Here is a 20456-nt window from a genome sequence, read left to right on the forward strand (position 1 = left end):
AGACCATTGAACAATCAAAATATCATTCAATATTCGACAATATTCCAGTCATCAAGGTTGCAGTGAAATATGAACTGTTGCTCCCTCCTTGCAGTTCCTCCAGCCTTTTGAGGTTGAGGTAGCTCCTTCAGCACATCACTCAGTGGAAAAGATGCCTCATCCTTTTCCTTGAATACAAAGGTGGGCTTCTCACGTCAAGTGTTCCCCCGGATTCTTCTGAGAAATCTTGCACTCACTTCGTTGCCCTCCAGGCTCTCAACCAAGCCAATGTAATGGTAGCTTCTGCCTTTGGATACAAAGTTTACTATGACAAAGTCACCAACTGACAGATCTGAGATGTCTGATTCACTTCTCTCATCATTAGAACTCTCATGCTCAGAAGTGTCATCAAATGGGATGGCATCACACTCTCCTCAGAACTGCTGTACGCTGTGATTTTTGTCTTGGTCTTTGGTTTGACCTAGGCCTACCTGCTAAACCCTGCTCTTTCCAGTTGTTGGGGACAGGAAGGTTGTTCTTTCTGCCAATTCCAATGCCAGTTCACAGCATTTCTTTGGAGTAAGGCCGTGGAACTGTTCAGCCAGCTTCTTGATATGGTCTGCAAGCTCCTTCTCTACCTCCTCTGTGAGGACCCTCTTTGCCTCTGCTGTTCCACTATAACCAACTGTTTTAACTTCCTTTATCTCCCTCTTCTATAAAGGTTAACACATAAAAAAATCAAACCAAGTTGTGTAACACTCAACAGTAATACCATTTTATACATCAGAGAATTAATTTGGTTAATTTATGGTGGGGTAAGTTGAGCCAGTGGCTCGGAATAATAGTAGAATATTAGTGAGCCAGTGGCTCAACTTACCCCATAGCCTTTGGCTCACTTTGCCCCATAGCTACCATTTTGGAAAAAATGGCCCAGCTTAGCAATTCAGGCTAATCTTTAGCGAAGGGATTAACATGATGTTATACCTTAGTAAATCACCAACATGTATAATATATTTTTTTAGACCTGGATAAATTTGCTTTGACCCAACAGTCATTATTCCTGACATGCAGAAAATTTACTTTGATAGGGAAAAAACTGTTTTTGGTGTAAAAAAGTACTTACTACTTCTCCCATGTGCTTGACTCCATCACAGCAAGATAGAAATGATGGGTACTTCCTGAATTTATGGTCACATGACAAAACATAATCACAGTTGCCAAGATACAGGGGGTGGGTCAACTTACCCACTGGCTCATTTTACCCCACTCTCCCCTAATTGTTTTGGAATTATGAGAGTTAGAGTATCAGCCGGTTCCCTCTTGAGCTAAGACACAATGTTCAGGTAAAATGGGCCAGCTGTTAGGTAAAATGGGCCAATATAAAAAGATGGCATGCAACACCTCCACCTGCTAATACCAAACTCCCAGCAGGGGCCCCAGTGCAGCACACTGGGGGGTATGCAATCCAACATTCAGATTTTCTTAAATTTGACTCCCAATGCCTGGAGGGCAGTGGATGCTGACAAATTATGATGAATGACTATGATAACAACAATATCAGATAAAGATATTTAAACAATGCTGAGTGTCATGTGGTGCCATATCTGGTAACACTTCATTTTACAGGTCTGCAAATTTCATGGCAATATTTATCTCAAAATTGATCAAAAACTACTTCATTATAAACATTATTTGATAATTATATTCCGCTATTTCCCAATAGCTGGTCATTTATTTCATAAATGTCCAGGAAAAGGATACAAAGTTAATTGATATGCATGTCTGCTGGTAAATAGATAATAATTAGCAAATAACTTATTTGAAATTTCTTTAAAAAACTCCCTGAATCATTACATTAGCTACCAGGTTACATTTGTATAGACAATAAGTCACACAATGGTGAGATTTGTGCCTGATCAGATGTGTCTTCCATTAGTTTTGGTTTTCTACCTCCGATGAAGAGCAGCGCACAGCCGCTTCTCAAGCCTGAGGGCCCTATTTTAAAGATTATATGCTATTTTAGCATATAATTATGAAATAATGTTTATAATTAAGTAATTTTTGATCAATTTTGAGGTAAATATTGGGGTAATTTGGCAGTAATTCCAAAGAAATTTCAAATAGGTTACTTGCTAATTATCAAAATTAAAATAATTTCAGCTGAAATCATTTTAATTTTAACAGTAAATCAACACTCTTTGATTACTTTGGTGTGCCATAGTAACAACACCATAAATACATTTCATGCAATTAAAAGTTGAACAAGTAGGCTATTTCATTGAGTAATGCAAAAAAAAAAAAAAAACCTGATCATGTTGTATGGGTGTGTGTTTCTGCATATTGGTGAATGCTTGTGTCAAACATTTGTCGTAAACCTTCATCATCATATACATACAGGTACATACAGGAAGTTTGACCTCTGCATTTAACCCATCCTAAGCATTTGGGAGTAGTGGACTGTTGTGAATCGCCCGGAGAAAATTAGAACATCTTTGACAAAAAAACAAAAAAAACCCACCAAAATGCATTAACATTTCCTGTAGCTATACATCTCATCTACTAAGGTCTTGTTAGGTCTTGTCCTGCGTTCCCTTCAAACACTATCTGCAACGCATAATTTAAAAAAAGATTAAGGTTTTGTTTGGATACATCTCTAGACCTATGAACCTGTTTTGCACCCTCAATTTCTGTGTAAAAGTGTATGTGTATGTGGCCCATTTCAGCTGAAAATCGTGGCCCAATTTAGCTAAAATGGCCCAGTACCTAAAATGACTATTTTCACAAAAATCTTTCTTTTTTTATTTAATTTTTTTATTTCAACTTTTTTATTTGAAAGGGCCTGTCAAAACATTGTTCATAAACATTTTGCTTTGTTTGTAAGCTTACTTGTAATTGCTTTATCATCCTTATTAGTGATGAGTGACATTTTCTATGTCAGGCTCACTTACCATACAATTTCTCTGATATGCTACATGTAACACTATGCCCTGCCCATATTAGCAACCTCAGACCAATCAAAACTATTGTTACATGTCAGCTAGTGTTGTAGCAACAATGCAAGATCAGTTATTGTGATTAGCTGTAAAATGTTGAAGAGCTATGATGCTCCACCCTTATCTGGCCCATTTTCCCTGACTCCACCCTACAGTTCATAAAATGCATTGTTGCCATTCACAAATGATAATTATCAATATCTAACTTCCAAAATATGTTTCAACATAAGCTTTGTGGTGGTGAAATAATCTGATAGAGAGAAACACAGAAGCTTCTTTCTGGTCTTTACACCCTTAACATTTTTCCTATTTAGCTGACATTAGGTGCATAGTTGAATTGACTTTATATCCTTCAAATTACCCTCATCATCAATCATTTGACAGGCATTATAGGCACAAAACAAAAAAGTAGAGTTGACAGTATATTTGTGACACATTCTTCCTTTGTGCCATGAAATGCATTATTGCTATTCACAAATAATGATATTACAACTATCAATATCTAACTTCCAATATCTTTTTCAATATAAGATTTGTGGTTGTGAAATAATCTGGTACAGAGAATTGTAAGTAAGTAAAAATGTAGACTAGGCTATATTCATTCCCAGTACATAACCACCACAGAAAAATGAGCACACATGCTGTTAGGGATTTTTTACTTGCAGAGAAAACAATTAAATTCATCTAATCAAGTTAGAGGTACACTGTTAAGAATTTCCCAGTAAAATAACAGTAAAGAGCTGGAAGCAGGGTTGCCATTATTCTACTGTAAAATTAACATTATTATACTGTCGCTGAAATTTACAGCTTTGTACTGTTAATGAAAAATACAGTATATACTGGTTTTTTGATTAATTTCACAGTATTTTACAGTTAATTTACTGTTTAAGGATACATTATATAGCTGTTTTTATCCCTTTCTTTTACATTATCTTACTGATTTGTTTCAATGCACTATTTAGGTTGTATTTTTTACATACATTTTAATAAACATTATTTTTTGCCTAGATGAATAGACTTAGCAGGTTACAGACAAAGGAATAGTCACACTAAATACAATTAAAGGCACTTGTTAAGAAAAAGGCTATAATTAAGGCTATAAGGCCCAAAATGTCTGTCTATAGCTGGCTACAAGCACAGAATGCAAACCATAACAACATGTGAGTGAAGAACAGAGCTAATTCACTGATTTTACAATCATGTACAATGTGTGAGAAAAGAACATCTACAGCTTATCTTATTGCACTTTATTTTTTATTTTCATATGAAGTTCAACAAACCAAATTTCAGAAGAAATAGCATTTCTGAAGACATCTGTCAATCTTACTAACCTTACTTTGTGGAACAGTTACAGAGAGTTGAGCTACATCATAGAGTTAAAACAAAACTCTCAAATAATATTTTGCCTTATATCATGTAACATGTGAATATACTGAATATATTGCTGAACCTTCAGGCATATCAGTGGTACAAATAAAAAAAAAAATTAACATTAAATACAAAATAATTTGTCTATATACTAATGAGCACCAACACCACCAGACATGTGACATCATGTCCAAGTATGAATATTCAGGCTCTAACAAGGCACATGGATAAGTGTGGAAGTCCAAGTATTGGGCGATAATGGGGGAGTGAGTTAGTGAATGACTTATGGCCCACTCAAAGACACCAGTTCTCTCAATCCAGCCTTGGTAGCCCGCTGACTGTGTGAGAGAGAGATATATGAGTTCCAACATAACTTTCATTGTAACTTCTCACGTACAAAATCAGCATGTGTAGCCCTCATTTCCTCTTATCATGTATGTAATGTAAACTCACCATTTTAAATGAAGTCCCACTCAAGTCCATGAGTCCCATCAGCAGAGTGGATACATGTGGATATACGGTTGTAGTCTTGTCTTGTAGCTCGTGAATTTGGCAGTTTTCTTTGAGAAGACTTTGCCCTGTCCATCCTTGGTGCCTCTCAGGGTTTATTCCTACGGTGCACCTGAAAAATGATAGTGTTTCTTCAGGTACTGTGTAAAAATCAAGTTGTGTGAATCACTTAGATTAATGCCACAATAAAAATACAGGTTTTACTGAAAGTATCTAACCTTGAGATTAATTTGAGCGTGCAGGTGTAGAAGGTGGAAAATAATGCAGCAAGCCCCATCAAGAAGGTGGGCTGGATCCCCTCACATATGAAGTGGCCATCAAGGCTGACCATCCAGCGCCAATAGCTTCCTGCTGTTTCACCTGAAACTTAGAAAGAATTTTCCTCAGTCAACTTCATGGATTTTTAGTCAATGTTTGAAATGAATTGTGTTGAGTGGTGTGCATTACTGGTTGAGAAACGTTTTTTTGATCAATTATGAATATTCTGACCATCTGATCTATAGAACATGTGGTTTTCAGATATCATTCAAAAACACTAGTTAGCTAGTAAATAAACTTGCCTTCAATTTTGTATCTGCTCTGCTGAATTACCACCCAATAACCAACGTGCACTGAAGTCTTAATGTTACTTTAAATGTTGAAGGGACTTCCATACACTGTAAAATGTATACACCGTCGTTATGCATGAATTCACTGGTAAAATACATGTGTCAGCACATTAACTTAGATATTAACTTGAATACATAGAAATTAAAATGAGCTCCTTGTGTTGTCCGATTAATGTGCAATCATCTGTGAAATTCTAGCTAGCTGTTGAATCCCTCTATCATGACATGCACATATTCTGTTATGCAAACTAACTGGAAACATCACTGATAAACTTTGCACAGATTTATTAATTAAATAAAATTACTACTCACCAAATAATCAGTAAGATGGGGATGGATGAAGAAAAGAACGGATCCAGCCTCACATGTGCAGATCAGGTGAAATGCTCTTCCCAGAATTCAAAAAATACTGCATGAAACTGTTATTCATGATACTTTAGACAGTTGATCAGCAGTAAAGTGCTGTTTTTTAAGAATACATTATAGTTCAGTTAAAAAACGGCCTATGAGCGTAATTTAACAGATTTTCTTTTGTATTAACAGTAAAGCACTGTTTTTTTAGCAATAACAGGTTAATACTGTTGAAATTCTGCTGTAAATTAACAGCAATTGTTTACAGTGTAGCCCCGCAATAGTTTGGCGACCTGTCCAGGGTGTACGCCCAATATCAGCTGGGATGGGCTCCAGCCCCCCCGCGACCCTGAACAGGATAAGCAGTTACAGATGCCATCATGTCATCACACATGTTCAATGCTAGAGTAAATGATATCGCCATATTTTATATTATCTTTTAATTATCATAGGGCTGACCAGAGGAGCAATTGGGTCGACCAGAGGGTCAAATTTACAGGACATTTGGTCCTGGCCAGAGGGACACAGGAGCCTAGGGGCCAAGCAGCACCTGAGTTGAAGGTGTGTTTAGGCCAACCAGAGGACAATCCGGGGGTGACCTGAGGACATGGCAGATGAGGGGCCTTTGGGCTACTTTAGTGCTCCTCTGGTGTGACATTAGAGGAGAAAATGAAATGCCCCATCAGGACCCAGACATATCCTGCTTAAATAAAGCTGCTGTGGAAGTTATCACAGCGACGAACTATGTAAAGATAATTATTTTTGCTCAGTTTCCACTCTTCAGTCTGCCAGTAGATGTTTCCTAACCAGGAGTAGAAGAAGATGATAAATAGGGTGACCAGGTGTCCCACTTTACGAGGGACTGCACAGTGTTTTGAGACGACGTCCTACATTTTCATTGGCTTTAGTTTTCAAAAGTCAAACCACTGCAGGACAGACGCTTTTTTAAAATCTGGCTTTTATCCAATGGCTGTGAAGAAAGCAGGGAAGGCTGTCATCACAGCACTGTGTTTGCTATCAAACTGTGTACACAAGGGTCAAGTGCAGGTTAACATTTCACCTTCTTTGCTACGCTATGCCCAACGGAGAAAATTGCGAGTCACCGCAAAGTCTCAAGCTATGCACATTTAGGCGGAATATGATGGAAACAAAGAGAAGGAAGAGCAGCTATACAACAAAGACTGTGAAACTACTTAGAAGTATTATTATTATAAGCCAGTGGAGGGCAATTCTCTGAGCTTTTATGTGAAATTTGCCAGTTATTTTTCAATTTCACACAGCGGGAATACTACATGAGGCGACACAGTTCATGTGAGTCTCACAAGAAACGTGCAGCTCAAAAAGTGATGTGCCGATCTATGGATGCATTCAGGAAAAGCATAGAGATGAAGATATGGGGCAGAATAGTAATGTTTTTTATTTAAGTTAGATAGACATTATATCAAAATTGTAGACTACCTCTCAGCCTTGGTAACATGTCCCACATTGTCCCACACAAACATACTCTTTGTCCCACATTTGGTTTGTTGGGATCTGGTCACCCTAATGATAAATTGGTAAGCAGTGAAAAAAAGCAGGCCAGTAATGACCCTTTATGGGTGCTATACTCTCTGCTGTAATCTCATATAGACTAATTTAATGCATCATGTTATGTTATAGTATTAGTAGCCTAGTCATAAGGATATGGGTAACACTTCATTTTACAGGTCGCAAATTAATTAGGTGATAATTAGCAAGTAACCTATTTGAAATTTCTTAAGAATTACTGCCAAATTACCCCAATATTTACCTCAAATTGAATCCAAAGATACTTTATTATAAACATTATTTAATAATTATATTCTAAAATAGCATATAAGCTTTAAAATAGGGCCCTCAGGCTTGAGAAGCGGCTGTGCGCTGCTCTTCATCGGAGGTAGAAAACCAAAACTAATAGAAGACACATCTAATCAGGCACAAATCTCACCATTGTGTGTGACTTATTGTCTACACAAATGTAAACTGGTAGCTAATTTAAGGATTCAGGGAGTTTTTTTTAAGAAATTTCAAATAAGTTATTTGCTAATTATTATCTATTTACCAGCAGACATGCATATCAATTAACTTTGTATCCTTTTCCTGGAAATGTATGCAAATGTCACGTGGCCCGTAAATGCACAGGAAGCGATCTGCAAATGTGCAAATATCATTCCACGTGTAGAAATAGATGCCCAAATGTGTAAATATCACAAAATATCCTTAAATCCTCAAAATATGTATTTACAGAGTAAGTTAGGCGTATTTGCAAATCGGCCTTTATTTTTGTGGATGTGACTTTACACAACACAAATAAAAAAATACATTTTTGTGGATAGTGAAATATTTGGATATCATGGTACACATTTGTGTATTTGTCTTCTGTGGATTACAACTAATTATGTCCAATAAAAACTTCAATAAATTACCAGCTGTTGGGAAATAGTGGAATATAATTATCAAATAAAAATTATTAAACATGCACTATCTACCTTTAAACATGCTAATCTGCAACCATCTTGTACTCTAACCACTGGCACACTTTACACTTACTTAACACTATACATCCTATATATCACTTTATAGACCGCACATATGCACATATTACATTTATTTATTGTACATACTACATTTATTTATTGACGGACTGCACACACTATGTTCACCCATTCACTCTGTATATTTTATATCTCTATTATTGTTTTTGTAACTTTTGTATACATTTACCTCTCCTGTGTTTCACTCTGTTTGCTGATGTTGCTGCTTTGACACCTGAATTTCCCTCCGGGGATTAATAAAGGTTAATCTTATCTTATCTTATCTTAAATAATGTTTATAATAAAGTAGTTTTTGATCAATTTTGAGGTAAATATTGCCATGAAATTTGCAGACCTGTAAAATGAAGTGTTACCAGATATGGCACCACATGACACTCAGCATTGTTTAAGTATCTGATATAGTTGTTATCATAGTGATTCATCATACTTTGTCAGCATCCACTGCCCCCCAGGCATTGGGAGTCAAATTTAAGAACATGCATGCCCATGTGTGTGCTGCACTGGGGCCCCTGCTGAGAGTTTGGTATTAGCAGGTGGAGGAAGGGTAAAAAAGCCTAAAATGGCCACCATACATACACTGCTCCCCATCATCACCACCATCCCCATCCCCATCATCATCAGCAGCAGCACCGCCTCAGAAGCCCATCCCCTAGCGTCCGTCCAAGGGATGTAGCCCGTACGCGCATGGGCGGAGAAACTGCCGCTGTGCGCTGTTATTATTGTAAGAGTAATTCCTTTTTTTACGAAAATGGCGTCTAGTCAGGGAGGTGTGGGAGCTGTCACGGCTCTACAAAGCCATCACTACTCCAGCGGACCTCCGTGGAGCCCAGGCATCAGCCAGTACCAGCACCAGCAGCAGCATCACACTGCCCGCAGCCTGGACCGGGCTCTGGAGGATGCCGTGTGCTCCGGGCTCCTCAACCTGAGCGGCAGGAAGCTGAGGGAGTACCCGGGGATGAGCTACGATCTGACCGATACAACACAAGCAGGTGGGGTTGCTGCTGTGCGTGTGCGTGCATGGACTATATAGGAAAAAGTCAGTCCCAATGTGCTTCATATAACAAATGTGCTTTTACGCGTTTGTGGATGCAGCGTGGCCGCATTGTGCACGGATTTGTGTCTGTTTTTTCTGGATAGAGGCGCATTAACGTGACAATATTTAAAGGGATATGCCGTCCACTGAGCTGGCTTCTGTAAATGCACATATCATACTACACACCCTGGTATATATTACACTAGTTTACTGCACAAACATGTTGTTTTGATCGACGCCAACAGCTTCCATTAGCCCCCCCCTGAGACACATGAATGAGACGTGTGGAGGCGCACCCTCAGTCAGGCTGCTGTGCGCTGGTCTGTGCACCGAGCTGCAGTCCATTTGGCACCAGGACTGATGGAGCAGAATATGAATGAACCGACAGGGCAGTTGTAAAATTCTTGCTCACTGAATATCATTTGTGGTGAGCATGTGATACACAGCAGCCTATACATGCTTCTTCTTCTTTTTTTCTTTCATTTTCAGCAGACAAAAGATGCAGTGTACTTGCAGCCTCACCCCCCTGCCATGCCTGCCTGGTAGACTACATATAGCCCATAATCTGTCAGAGAGGAGGACACATGATGTGCTTTTGGTTTCATATTTAGATGGAGAGATATCGATCTGTTCTTTGATCTTGTATTTTATTGGGTGAACATGCAAGAGGGAATTAGAATTGCCTAATGTAATCATTAGGGCTGTGTGTTCCTGGCAAGGATCTGGCGATACAATATGTATCATGATACTGGTGTTACAATTCAATATATTGCGATATATTGCGATATATTGCGATATATTGCGATATATTGCAATATTGTAAGCATAGTTGCCAACCCTCCCAATTTTCATGGGAGACTCCCTTCATTGCCCTCTTCCGTTTCCTCCCGGGATCACACTTCTCCCATTTTTCTCCCGATTTTCACAATTCCTTTCCTTTTCTTTTATCTCAACTTGTTTCTAGAACTGTACAGCGTGTATAAGCCCTACTGTTTCCACTCGAACGACAATCCGGCCACACTTAATGTCGTTTCCCGGTGGAAGAGAGCTGCTCGCAACCATATACGTAAGGGATAAATGTACAGCGAGTTGGTCATTGTTGTGAAAGAAACCCAGACATGACGATGTCGCACCTCGATGCGGAGCGGAGTGGTCTCTCATCGCCCTGAAAGGGTTTATTTCACAATAATTACCTGCTAGCTGTACATTATCCCGCTTATTACACGTGTACTTACTCAAGAAATCAGTAATTTGACATAAAATTGGTCCGCCAGAGTCTGACATCAGAACTGCAACCATAGCAACGGTCTGCTATTTATAGCAACCGTGTGCTATAGAGAAATAACAGTCCGCAGAACACCATGATTGACCATCAGAATCGAGTATTCAACACAGCCATGTAATAAATATATATATACGCTCGCGACCGACGCAATGCAGGTGAGCTCCTCTTGCTGCACATCACATCATGCAGCGCCCAAGTCGGGCTTCGCTCGACGCAGCGAAAAAGTGTGTCGTGGCGTGGCTTAAACCATTGGAAATAATATGTTTCAGAGCTCAGTGGTGCTGTTGTAGTGTTGTGTTTCAAAGGGCTTTCAGTGAGAGACGGAGAGAGAAATAGAGAGTACTAAGAGAATGAAAAACTCAAGCCGGGGCAAAAAAATAATGACTGGATAAAGACGGACAAATATTAGTTAGATTCACACAAGTTCACGTCAAAGAGGCAAGTTAGTCTGTTTTCTTTCCTGAGAGGCCTATTTAACATTAAAATGCTATTATTTTCATTATTTAAATGTCACCAGAATGCAGGAAACGAAGTCTCTGAAACTCAAATTTTTCTACTACTAATTAAAAATCAATACAGTGTTTTTGAGAATCATTACAGTATCACAAAACGTAATATCGCGATATTCGATTTTGTCGATATTTTCTTACACCCATTGTAATCATATAGCCTGGTCAGTATTAGGCTGTTGTTTTCTGAAGGCTGTGTTATGAGAGTGAGGCCATACATACAGTACTGTATTAGACATGGTGGTTTAGGAAAGGGCTTGTCTAACTTTAGGATGATGGACTATAGGCTAAAACTGAAGATTTTGTTACAAGGAACCCTGTGAAAGGAATATTTGTAACAGATGGTCTATACTTTTTATACTTAGACTGAATAGATAGTGAAATTGAATTATTATTATTATTAAACATTCTGAGTTATTATCTTGGACATCTACATTATGTTGGATCTCAGGATGATAGTTTCCTCCTCAGAAAGAGATGTCTACGTACCAGATGGTGTCACTCCGTCATGTGCAGCTCATGGCAAGCCTCTGATTTGTTGGAGAGCCCCTACCCCAAGGGATTTAAATTTTCTGCTTAAAGATTTTGTTACGTCTTCATACCCAGGCAGTTTTTTAACCTTTTTTGAAAACTGACAGGTTTAAACATGTATGGAAAAGTAAAAAAATACACTATAATTGACTTGGCACCAGCGTCTGGAGACAAATCATGGATACAGGTTTGGTTAACATTAAGTAGACATGTTGGACATTAATGCAGATTGTTGCTTTTCTGTATCTAAATGTATAATGATCCCATTTTAGTGTGAAAAACCTATACCTGTGAAAAGCTGAAGTCAGTAATATTATGCACAAGCTGTCTTCAGGAGGGAGGCAGACACAACAGGAAGTTAGTATGCACTATTTCTGGACTGCACACTTGTTATGATATACTGTAATAACAATCAGCTTGTCTATCTAAAGCAAGACTGTCCAAATATATCAAGATTGTTGCATATAGGATTTTGAAATAACTGCTGTTATCGTGAGTGCACATTATAGAACACTGATCAAAACAGATATGAGAGTGTACATTTCTGTCACACCTCTCTTGCTTACACTGTGAATAATCCCGTCACTGTGAATGCTGTGCAGTCCTTTATTTCGATGCCTTGAATGAAAGGTGTGCCAAAAGGAAGTCTCACTTTGAAATGTGCAAAGCGAGATCAACACCTCACAGTACCATCAACTACATCAACTCCAATCTCTGCTGCTGAAAAGAAACAGCTTTGCAATGCTGCATACATTACAGCCTTTACATTTGACTGGATCGATCACATCAGAAGCCTTTCAATCTGAATGGAAAACAAGCTCATTTTAAATTGACCTGTAAGAAGAAATGACTGATTCCTCTGAACATTATAGTGATAGTATGTCTTTGCACTTTGCACCTCGTATAATATAAAGCTGAATGTCTGGAATATCTTTTAGATCTGGACCCAGCAACAGCATTGTATCCCACCATTACTTGGGTGTTATTCTAATTTTAATCGACCCCATTGCTCTTTTTAGAAGTTAAATGTTTTTTTTTACAGAACGGGGTGTAACTGAGTGGCCTCCATCTGACTAATGAGCAACAGAAGGCCTCAGTGTGTGTAGACACAGAAAGAGAGAGGCCTGCTCACACAAGGGTGTGTGTTTGCAGTGAACTCCTGGCAGTTTGTCTCCAGTCAGTTGGTTTTCCCATGGGAAAGTACACGAGCTCTGAGCTGCCGCCCTGACCTTGGAAAGGGGCTGGGGAGCAGTGCATCAACCTGGGCAGATGTTCAGCTTCATATCCCAGCATGCCCCTTGCCTGCCATTACCCGGCTCCCGAGGGTACAAACACACACGCGTTAGCTGCAGCACCATGTTTACAGAGTGTGTTCTCAGACATACAACAAAGTATGGTAGCTTTGGGGGGATCCTAATAAACAACACATTTTTAAACCCACAATTTTGTTGGGTTTAGAGAGAGCATAATGACTTAATTACGCTATACTTGAGAATATGGGTCTCGCAGGACAATGTGTTGTCCTTGTTTTATGATTCTGCCACAAAATTGAAGACAGAATCTGTCATCACACTACAAATCTGTCACCTTCTTGTACCCTCTATGTAGGGTTTGGTGTAATATTTAACAGCCAAATAAAACTCCAAATGAAAAGAACGCAAGGTCAAAGAAAAGATAAGGAAGTGTGATTTTTGTTGCCAACTGTGAGTACATGCGATGGAGATTTGACAGCCAAGAACAAACCAAAGGCTGGAAGATTCATAGTGCGTGATGTCCAGATTTCTAAAATGTACTGTCGAGAGCTGGCTGAAACAGGTGGCAAAATGAATATCCCACATTTGATTTGATTGTAGCACACAGTAAGTCTCACACTGTACAATTGTTGCTACATTCCTGAGAAGTTTAGTTAGCTTGTGGAGGACAATCTCCACAAGGACACAAGTGTCACACTGGCATTCTTGGATTTAATAATCTACCATACTGTTAAGTGTCACTGCTCGTTGAAATACAAGCACATTGCAGGCTGATTCATTCAAAAGGCTTCCAGAGGCTTAGCAATTAAAAACACGTCACAGCACTACACTGTGTGTAGTGAAATGAAATATTCTGGGTGTCTTATGAAAGCATGTCCTGTCTTTCCTCTCGTCATGGCTGGTCTGTGAAGAATAGCAGGCATTGACGGGAAGCTACTCAAAAGAACCGCCGCCCAAAAACTGCTGGTTCTCTTTACTTCTAAACTAGTTTTTGAGCGATCATAGTAATATGAGTGTAACGTGAAAAGAAATCCACATTCCCAACTGGTGCGTCTTCCCTCAGGGCTCCTTCTAGATGTGCTTTTACATGTCTAGACAAGACAAATACATACCTGTCAGCAGGAACACAATGACTTATCACATCAATGACAACTCTGTTAAATATTTTGCATAATAAAACTAAACTGCCAAAAGTGAAATGATGATTGCGAATAGCAAAATTATCCTCATGATGCTTATTATGTTACACATTAATAAAACCAAAGAAATAGTTCCTCAGGACTATTTTAAGTATGTTGGTTTTTTATTAATCAAGGAATGTATTAGTGTATATAATGTCAAAAAATAATGACAATTGCTCATTTCACGGTCATGTTACATCTATAATTGTTTATTTTTATGAAAAACTGTAACCCCCCTAACAAAAAACAGAGATAACACATTAGAGAAGTATGAACCACCCAGTGTTTGGCGTTTGTACTCGACATAATTCAATTCAAACTTTATTGCAGACTCAAGGTCCAGATAAGAAAAAAGAAAAAACAACAACAATAGATTACATATAATACATTACAATACAGGAAGCACTATAAAAAGTCATGATTAAAAGATATTACAAATAGAAATATATACATACATCAATGCTTTACATATAAAGAACCATACCAGTGCCTCCACAGCTGTGATTGGTACAGTGTACTGCTAAATCTTATGTTAGACAACCGCAAGATTATGTCATTCTCAGAGTGATTTAGCCGGCATATCAATTTGTACATGAGGTTTCTTAATACAGTTTGAAAAGTATTTATGCCTGCAGACACAAACATTTCACCTGCACTGGAACATTTTGGTCTTTTTAGTAATATTCTCATTGCATCAGCGTATGCAACCTGAAATCTCTGTAAGCTCGCTTTTTTTTATAGTTTGACCACAAATGGGCTGTATACAGCGGTGTACAATATGCTCTGAACAGAGAAATCTTAACTCTATGTGAACACATACTAAACTTCCGTGAGAGAATGTTTGCTTGTGAGTACATCTTGCGGCATTGCCTATAAATATCATCATCATCTATCATGTCTTCAGTAATGAAACGTCCGAGATATTTTACCTTATTACAGACACAAAGATTGATATCAAAACAATTTGAAGTCTGGAAATTTTAGACATTTGTCCTCCTTCGTTCTACAGGTTAAGACTACACTCTTACTGGCATTGTATTTGATATCATATTCCATACCATACACAGAGCATACATTGAGGAGCTGCTGAAGACCAGCGCATCTGGACTAAAGACCACAAGATCATCAGCATACATAATATGGTTCACTAAATTATTACCAACCATGCACCCAGTATTACAGGCTTTCAATTGCTTGGAGAGATCATCAATATATAAATTAAAAATAACTGGGAGCTTTAAAACCAAACTGGTTGTCTGTGGAGTTAATAAACTCATTTAATCTATCCAGCAGGATTCTTTCTAAGAGTTTTGACAGTACGCTGGCTAAAGCAATGGGCCTGTAGTTATCTAGGCTGCCTACTTTACCAGCCTTATCCTTAATTACTGGAACTAACAGGACAGACAACATGGAGTCAGGTAACACACCATGGATCATAAAACCAGTAAAACATATACAGTAGCAAGGAGAGGAGCTCTCCTCGGACTGGCATATTTAAGGTGCTCAGCCGTGATATGGTCTATGCCACTTGCTTTATTAACAGACAGCTTCTTTATAGCTTTGTATACCTCATGTGACATAATCACCATGGAAGAGATGTTTTACTGCTGTTAAGAGCTCTCTTTTCTTTCCAAAAATCAATGACATTATTATTCAATAGCTTCTTAGCCATGGAATCAGCCCTCATGACTTGCTCATTTTTACAAATGAAGCGGATGGCATACTTATATCTTGCATCAGTGAGCTTCTTGTACTCGAACTCAGGACCTTGTCTGGTTCTCCTATACCATAGCCCATGATTTGAAAGCTTCAGGGGCTTCCGCATGATACTCAGCTACATACTTGCTCCAGCCGGGCCGGTTACAGTTTGTCTTATTTTTTTGCTTATAGTAGGGCTTACTGCCTTCGTACACAGCACCTATAATATTATTACACATGGAGCAAAGATCCTTCCCATGCTCCACATTCTTACAATTCACATCACTACACAAAATTGCATCTCTAGATAAATTAATATTACTTAAGAATTTGTCTGTCTAAGCATAGTAGTCCAAGATGTCCTCCTTTGTAAGGGCTGACCAGTCCAGTTTTTCTTTATTGCCACTATTTGTCTTACTAGACAGTACAGGTAGATGTTCAACATTTATTTGCATAGCAAAAGGTATTTGATCAGCTGTTGCTGCCCCATACAGAATGTTCATACACCCCGATGAAGCATGTGCACTAGCTGTACTAATGCAATGGTCCAGCCATGAGGTAGAATGCCAGGCCTCACTTATGTATGTGTAACTGTCTGCAGGTAAAATCACTTTGCTAGACAATATAAAATTGTTATCCTGACAGAACTGAACCATGTGATTGGCAAATGATGAGTTACTGTCTGAAATATCAGCATTCATATCCCCAATGACATATACATTAGAAGAAGAATTATCTTGAATAAAGGAATTCATGAAGGCAAGCCTATTTAAATATTCATCCTCATTCTTGTGGCATTCATAAGGTGTATACACATTCAGAATAATGAATTCCTTATCATTATGAGTAAACTGTATTGCAATACACCAGTTAACACCAAGTCTGACCACATTGATCGATGAGTCAAGCTTCTTATTCCATAAAATAGCCACGCCCCCTGGTATCCTGCCTCTAACTATTCCCTTTCTATACTAGATAAACTTAAACAACTCACAGGTATACCTTCAAGTTAGAATCTAGCCTGCAGATAAAATGAGAAACTCTTGTGTCACATAATGACGGCTGTGCTAATTTGAATATAATCATATTTCAAAGCAACAGCAGTGGCATCTCTTACGTGTGAATCAGCAGCTATAGTGTCAAGCGAGGTCAAGTGTACAGTACAGTCAGGACTTGTGCTTCTTCATTTACAATGCAGAATATGGGTCCAACTTTTGCTTTAATTCCATTCAGTCAGCAGAATCAAACAAACTGTACTATATACTTTGGAGGAGAACTTTATTTTCATGATTATTTGTATTTAGTGACTGTGGGAGAGGAGTATAAACACAAGACTGGGACCCATAAATGGAAAATGCAATGTATGTATGTGTCAAAAGCACAAGAACAAAATCAAGCATTACAGTAGGTGACATTAATATTTTATATCTAAAGTGCTTATAATAATGTTCCTGTGTATGGATAAATCTGTCTGCATATGCCCGTATATGTGTGTTGTCAGTGCTGCTGAACATGCACTGATGAAGCGTCTAGAAGAACATATCTAGTAGGAAAAGTGTAGATGGTGTGACTGTAATGCATGGACTACATATGGGCCAATTTGGTGTCTGAGTCAGAGTAAAATGAAATGCCTCATGAAAGCACCAACAGACAACCCCCCATGAGCAAATACAGCTGATCCAGAGACTGCCCCAGGCCAAAACTCACACACAACAGTCTGCCCGGCCCAACCACTCCATCACCATGGTCGCAGGACACACACCCCTTGACTGACCCTCTCTCAAAAACTGCCAGTGATTCGGTGACGCCCAAAATAACTCACAAGTCCTGAGCCGACCTGTCCTGTACACCAGCCTCAGTTGTAAAAAAATGACTCATTGGCCCCCCCATTCATCTTAACATTGCTGAAATGGCTCCTAATGAATCCCATTAAATTATCTCCAGTAGCAGATTGATGGCAGGAGCACCGAGCTGACTGACCATCAAACACCACCACCACCACAGGCATATGCCCACAGAAGGTACCTGCTCACCCTGAACACCCATGCAGCGCTCCAGACCACACCCACAAACTGACAGCCAGACACTATGGTCTCGTCTGCGGCAGGTCGCACATAATTAACCCCAATTAATCATGTTGTTGTCATGTCCCTTCTTGGTTTTCATTAAATTGAACCTTGTAGTGAAGTGCTGCAGTAAAGACCTTTGGTCTGTTTTTCTGTAGTTTCTGCACTTGATGGGATTTCTTTTAGACTTTAAGTGATATTTTTGTTATATCGAGATGATCACTGGTTGAACTTTTTAAATTGCAATCTTAACACAAATATTTCCTGCTCAGAATCCCTCTTGGGCAGTAGAGAAAGAGAGAGAGAGAGAGACTGTAGTCTGTTATTTGCTCCCACACTCAGCAGGATGTCTATTAGTATAGAGTTTGCTGTGTCATGGGAAGACTTAGCCAGACATCACTACCAACATAAATGAATAGATTGGTGATTTGTCGTGAGTGTGCAGCACAGTGGAGCCCTGGGTGGAGGGCTCGTCTGCCTGGCGGGCCTTATCCTGCGGGAGCTCAGGAGCGACCAGCAGGTGGATAAAAGGCCCGCTGTGGGCTGCAGATGGTGCATGGCCTGGGTTGGAGGAGGGAGAAGGGGATGGAGATGGACAGGCTCACAAAGACTGCCTCCACCCACCCCCATCGCCCATCGACCCACATGATTCCACCGCTACAGAAGAATCCCCAGTTGTTTGGCTGGAGGGAGGGATTGTCTATGTACAGCTGGGTTACAGCATCAAGGTCTAAGCCTCAGGGAGAGGCAGAATTTACTCTTAATGGAAAACGAGTATACTCTGTGACCTCAGCTTTGGTCTTTCCCCATGTGGTAATTTATGTTTCCCTTCACCTCTCGGCTTCTTTTTGCCTTTGTGCTGCTGACTGTCTCACGGTCTGCTTCTCACTTCTGCTCATACTGGCTGCTGTCAGAGCTCAGACCACAGCTACAGAGTGAGGCCTGTCGGGTCTATTGTTGGTCATTGAAGTCTTGTCAGAAATGACAGTCTATCTAAAGGCAACTCACAAACAGTTTCGCTCATGACATCTTGTAGCCTCATGGAGTAGGGAAGGTTGCAACGTCTGCATGAATATGTTGAAATGCTATTTGAATAAAAGCTACTGATATGACGTTGCTAATCCATCCACAGTACACAGAAACCTCTTAACAGTAGGTCAGTGAGTGTTTGCTTTCAGTAAAGCCCATATGGCTTAATTGTTTAATAAATGGTGGTAGCCATATGTAATTGCATGCATTAAGGGGATGGAGGTGCAGTATGTGTGTTTGCTTTGGTTGGTTGTGGCACATCAGTGAGGTGGGACAGAATAATTGAAAGCTGTTTTTATCTGTGGCTGTGCAGCTCCATCACATAGGTCTCTAATTATGGTGTCACCCAGAGATAATTCAGAAGACAAGATCGTTCACACACACACACACACACACACACACACACACACACATATACAGGCACACACAGCAATTTGCAGCTGCGGAATCAATATGCGTCTGAAGGTGAGGTCTTATCAATAAGGTAGCCTTTGCATGTATTGTTCTCATAGCTCCCCATGTATCCTCACATTTCCTGTGTAAATGGACACAAAGAGAGAGAGAGATAGTATGGATTTGTGTGTGTGCACGTGTGTGTGCGTGCATGGAAATGTCTTTGGCCGTGTGAGTGATTCAGCAAACCTTGAGGGACAATGTGCCTTAACTCAGGATTTGTGCGTGAACCAAAGACATGCATAAGATGTAGACCTCTAAAGGGAGCATGAGTCTAGTTGATGATTTATACTATGATTTAGTACATGATGTATGTGTATGGGAAAGTGCTGACTAAGTGTACTCCTCTACTTCGATGTTCTTGGGCAGGAGAGCCACTATCTAAATATTTTATTATAAGAGGCTGATGCAGAAGGGAGGCTGTGCTCATATTCATTGACGGGAGCAAGGATTACATTCATATTCTTATCGCAGAATAGTAGCACCAACTCCTGGTTGATTAATGCAGGGTTGTGATTTTGCAGCAAATTGCCTTCAGTAGTAAAGCAGAGGCGCGTGAGTTATAGTCAGGTCTGTGCTAACTGTGTCACACACTTTTAATTACAGCTCGTCCTTTATTGATTCAGCATCAGCATGTATCAATTTTACCTTTCTCGTGGAACTAACGTAATTAAAGGAGCAGTGTGTATCATTTCGGGGATCTATTAGCAGAAATGAAAAATAATATTCAGAACTATGTTTTCCCAAGTGTATAATCACCTGACACAAAGAATCGTTCATCATGAGCATAGAAAGAGCCCTTCATATCTACATAGGGTCCTCCTCACGGAGTCTGCCATGTTTCTACAGTAGCCCAGAACACACAAACCAAACGCTGGCTCCACCGTAGTTCTCCGACACGCTTGTGAAACTAACGTGATCTGCAGAGTGCAAAACCGCCAGTCAGCCGCCGTCTGACTTCCGTTGCTCCTAAAGTAGTGTTACTATGGTAAGGATGGCCTCTGAACGAGGTAAACAGTGTTACCACGGTTTTGCA

General features: G+C 39.5%; 1 protein-coding gene across 1 annotated transcript in view; it reads left to right on the forward strand.

Moving 5' to 3' along the window:
* The first annotated feature begins 8988 nt into the window (after window positions 1-8988).
* lrch2 (leucine-rich repeats and calponin homology (CH) domain containing 2) overlaps window positions 8989-20456 on the forward strand; it is a 34222-nt gene continuing 22754 nt past the window's right edge. Inside the window, exon 1 of the mRNA XM_037747764.1 lies at window positions 8989-9371. Coding sequence (XP_037603692.1) covers window positions 9131-9371 — 241 coding nt within the window. The 5' untranslated portion in view covers window positions 8989-9130. The remainder of the gene's footprint in view (window positions 9372-20456) is intronic.

Source organism: Sebastes umbrosus, chromosome 17, assembly GCF_015220745.1.
Source record: "Sebastes umbrosus isolate fSebUmb1 chromosome 17, fSebUmb1.pri, whole genome shotgun sequence".
NCBI classification, from domain to species: domain Eukaryota; kingdom Metazoa; phylum Chordata; class Actinopteri; order Perciformes; family Sebastidae; genus Sebastes; species Sebastes umbrosus.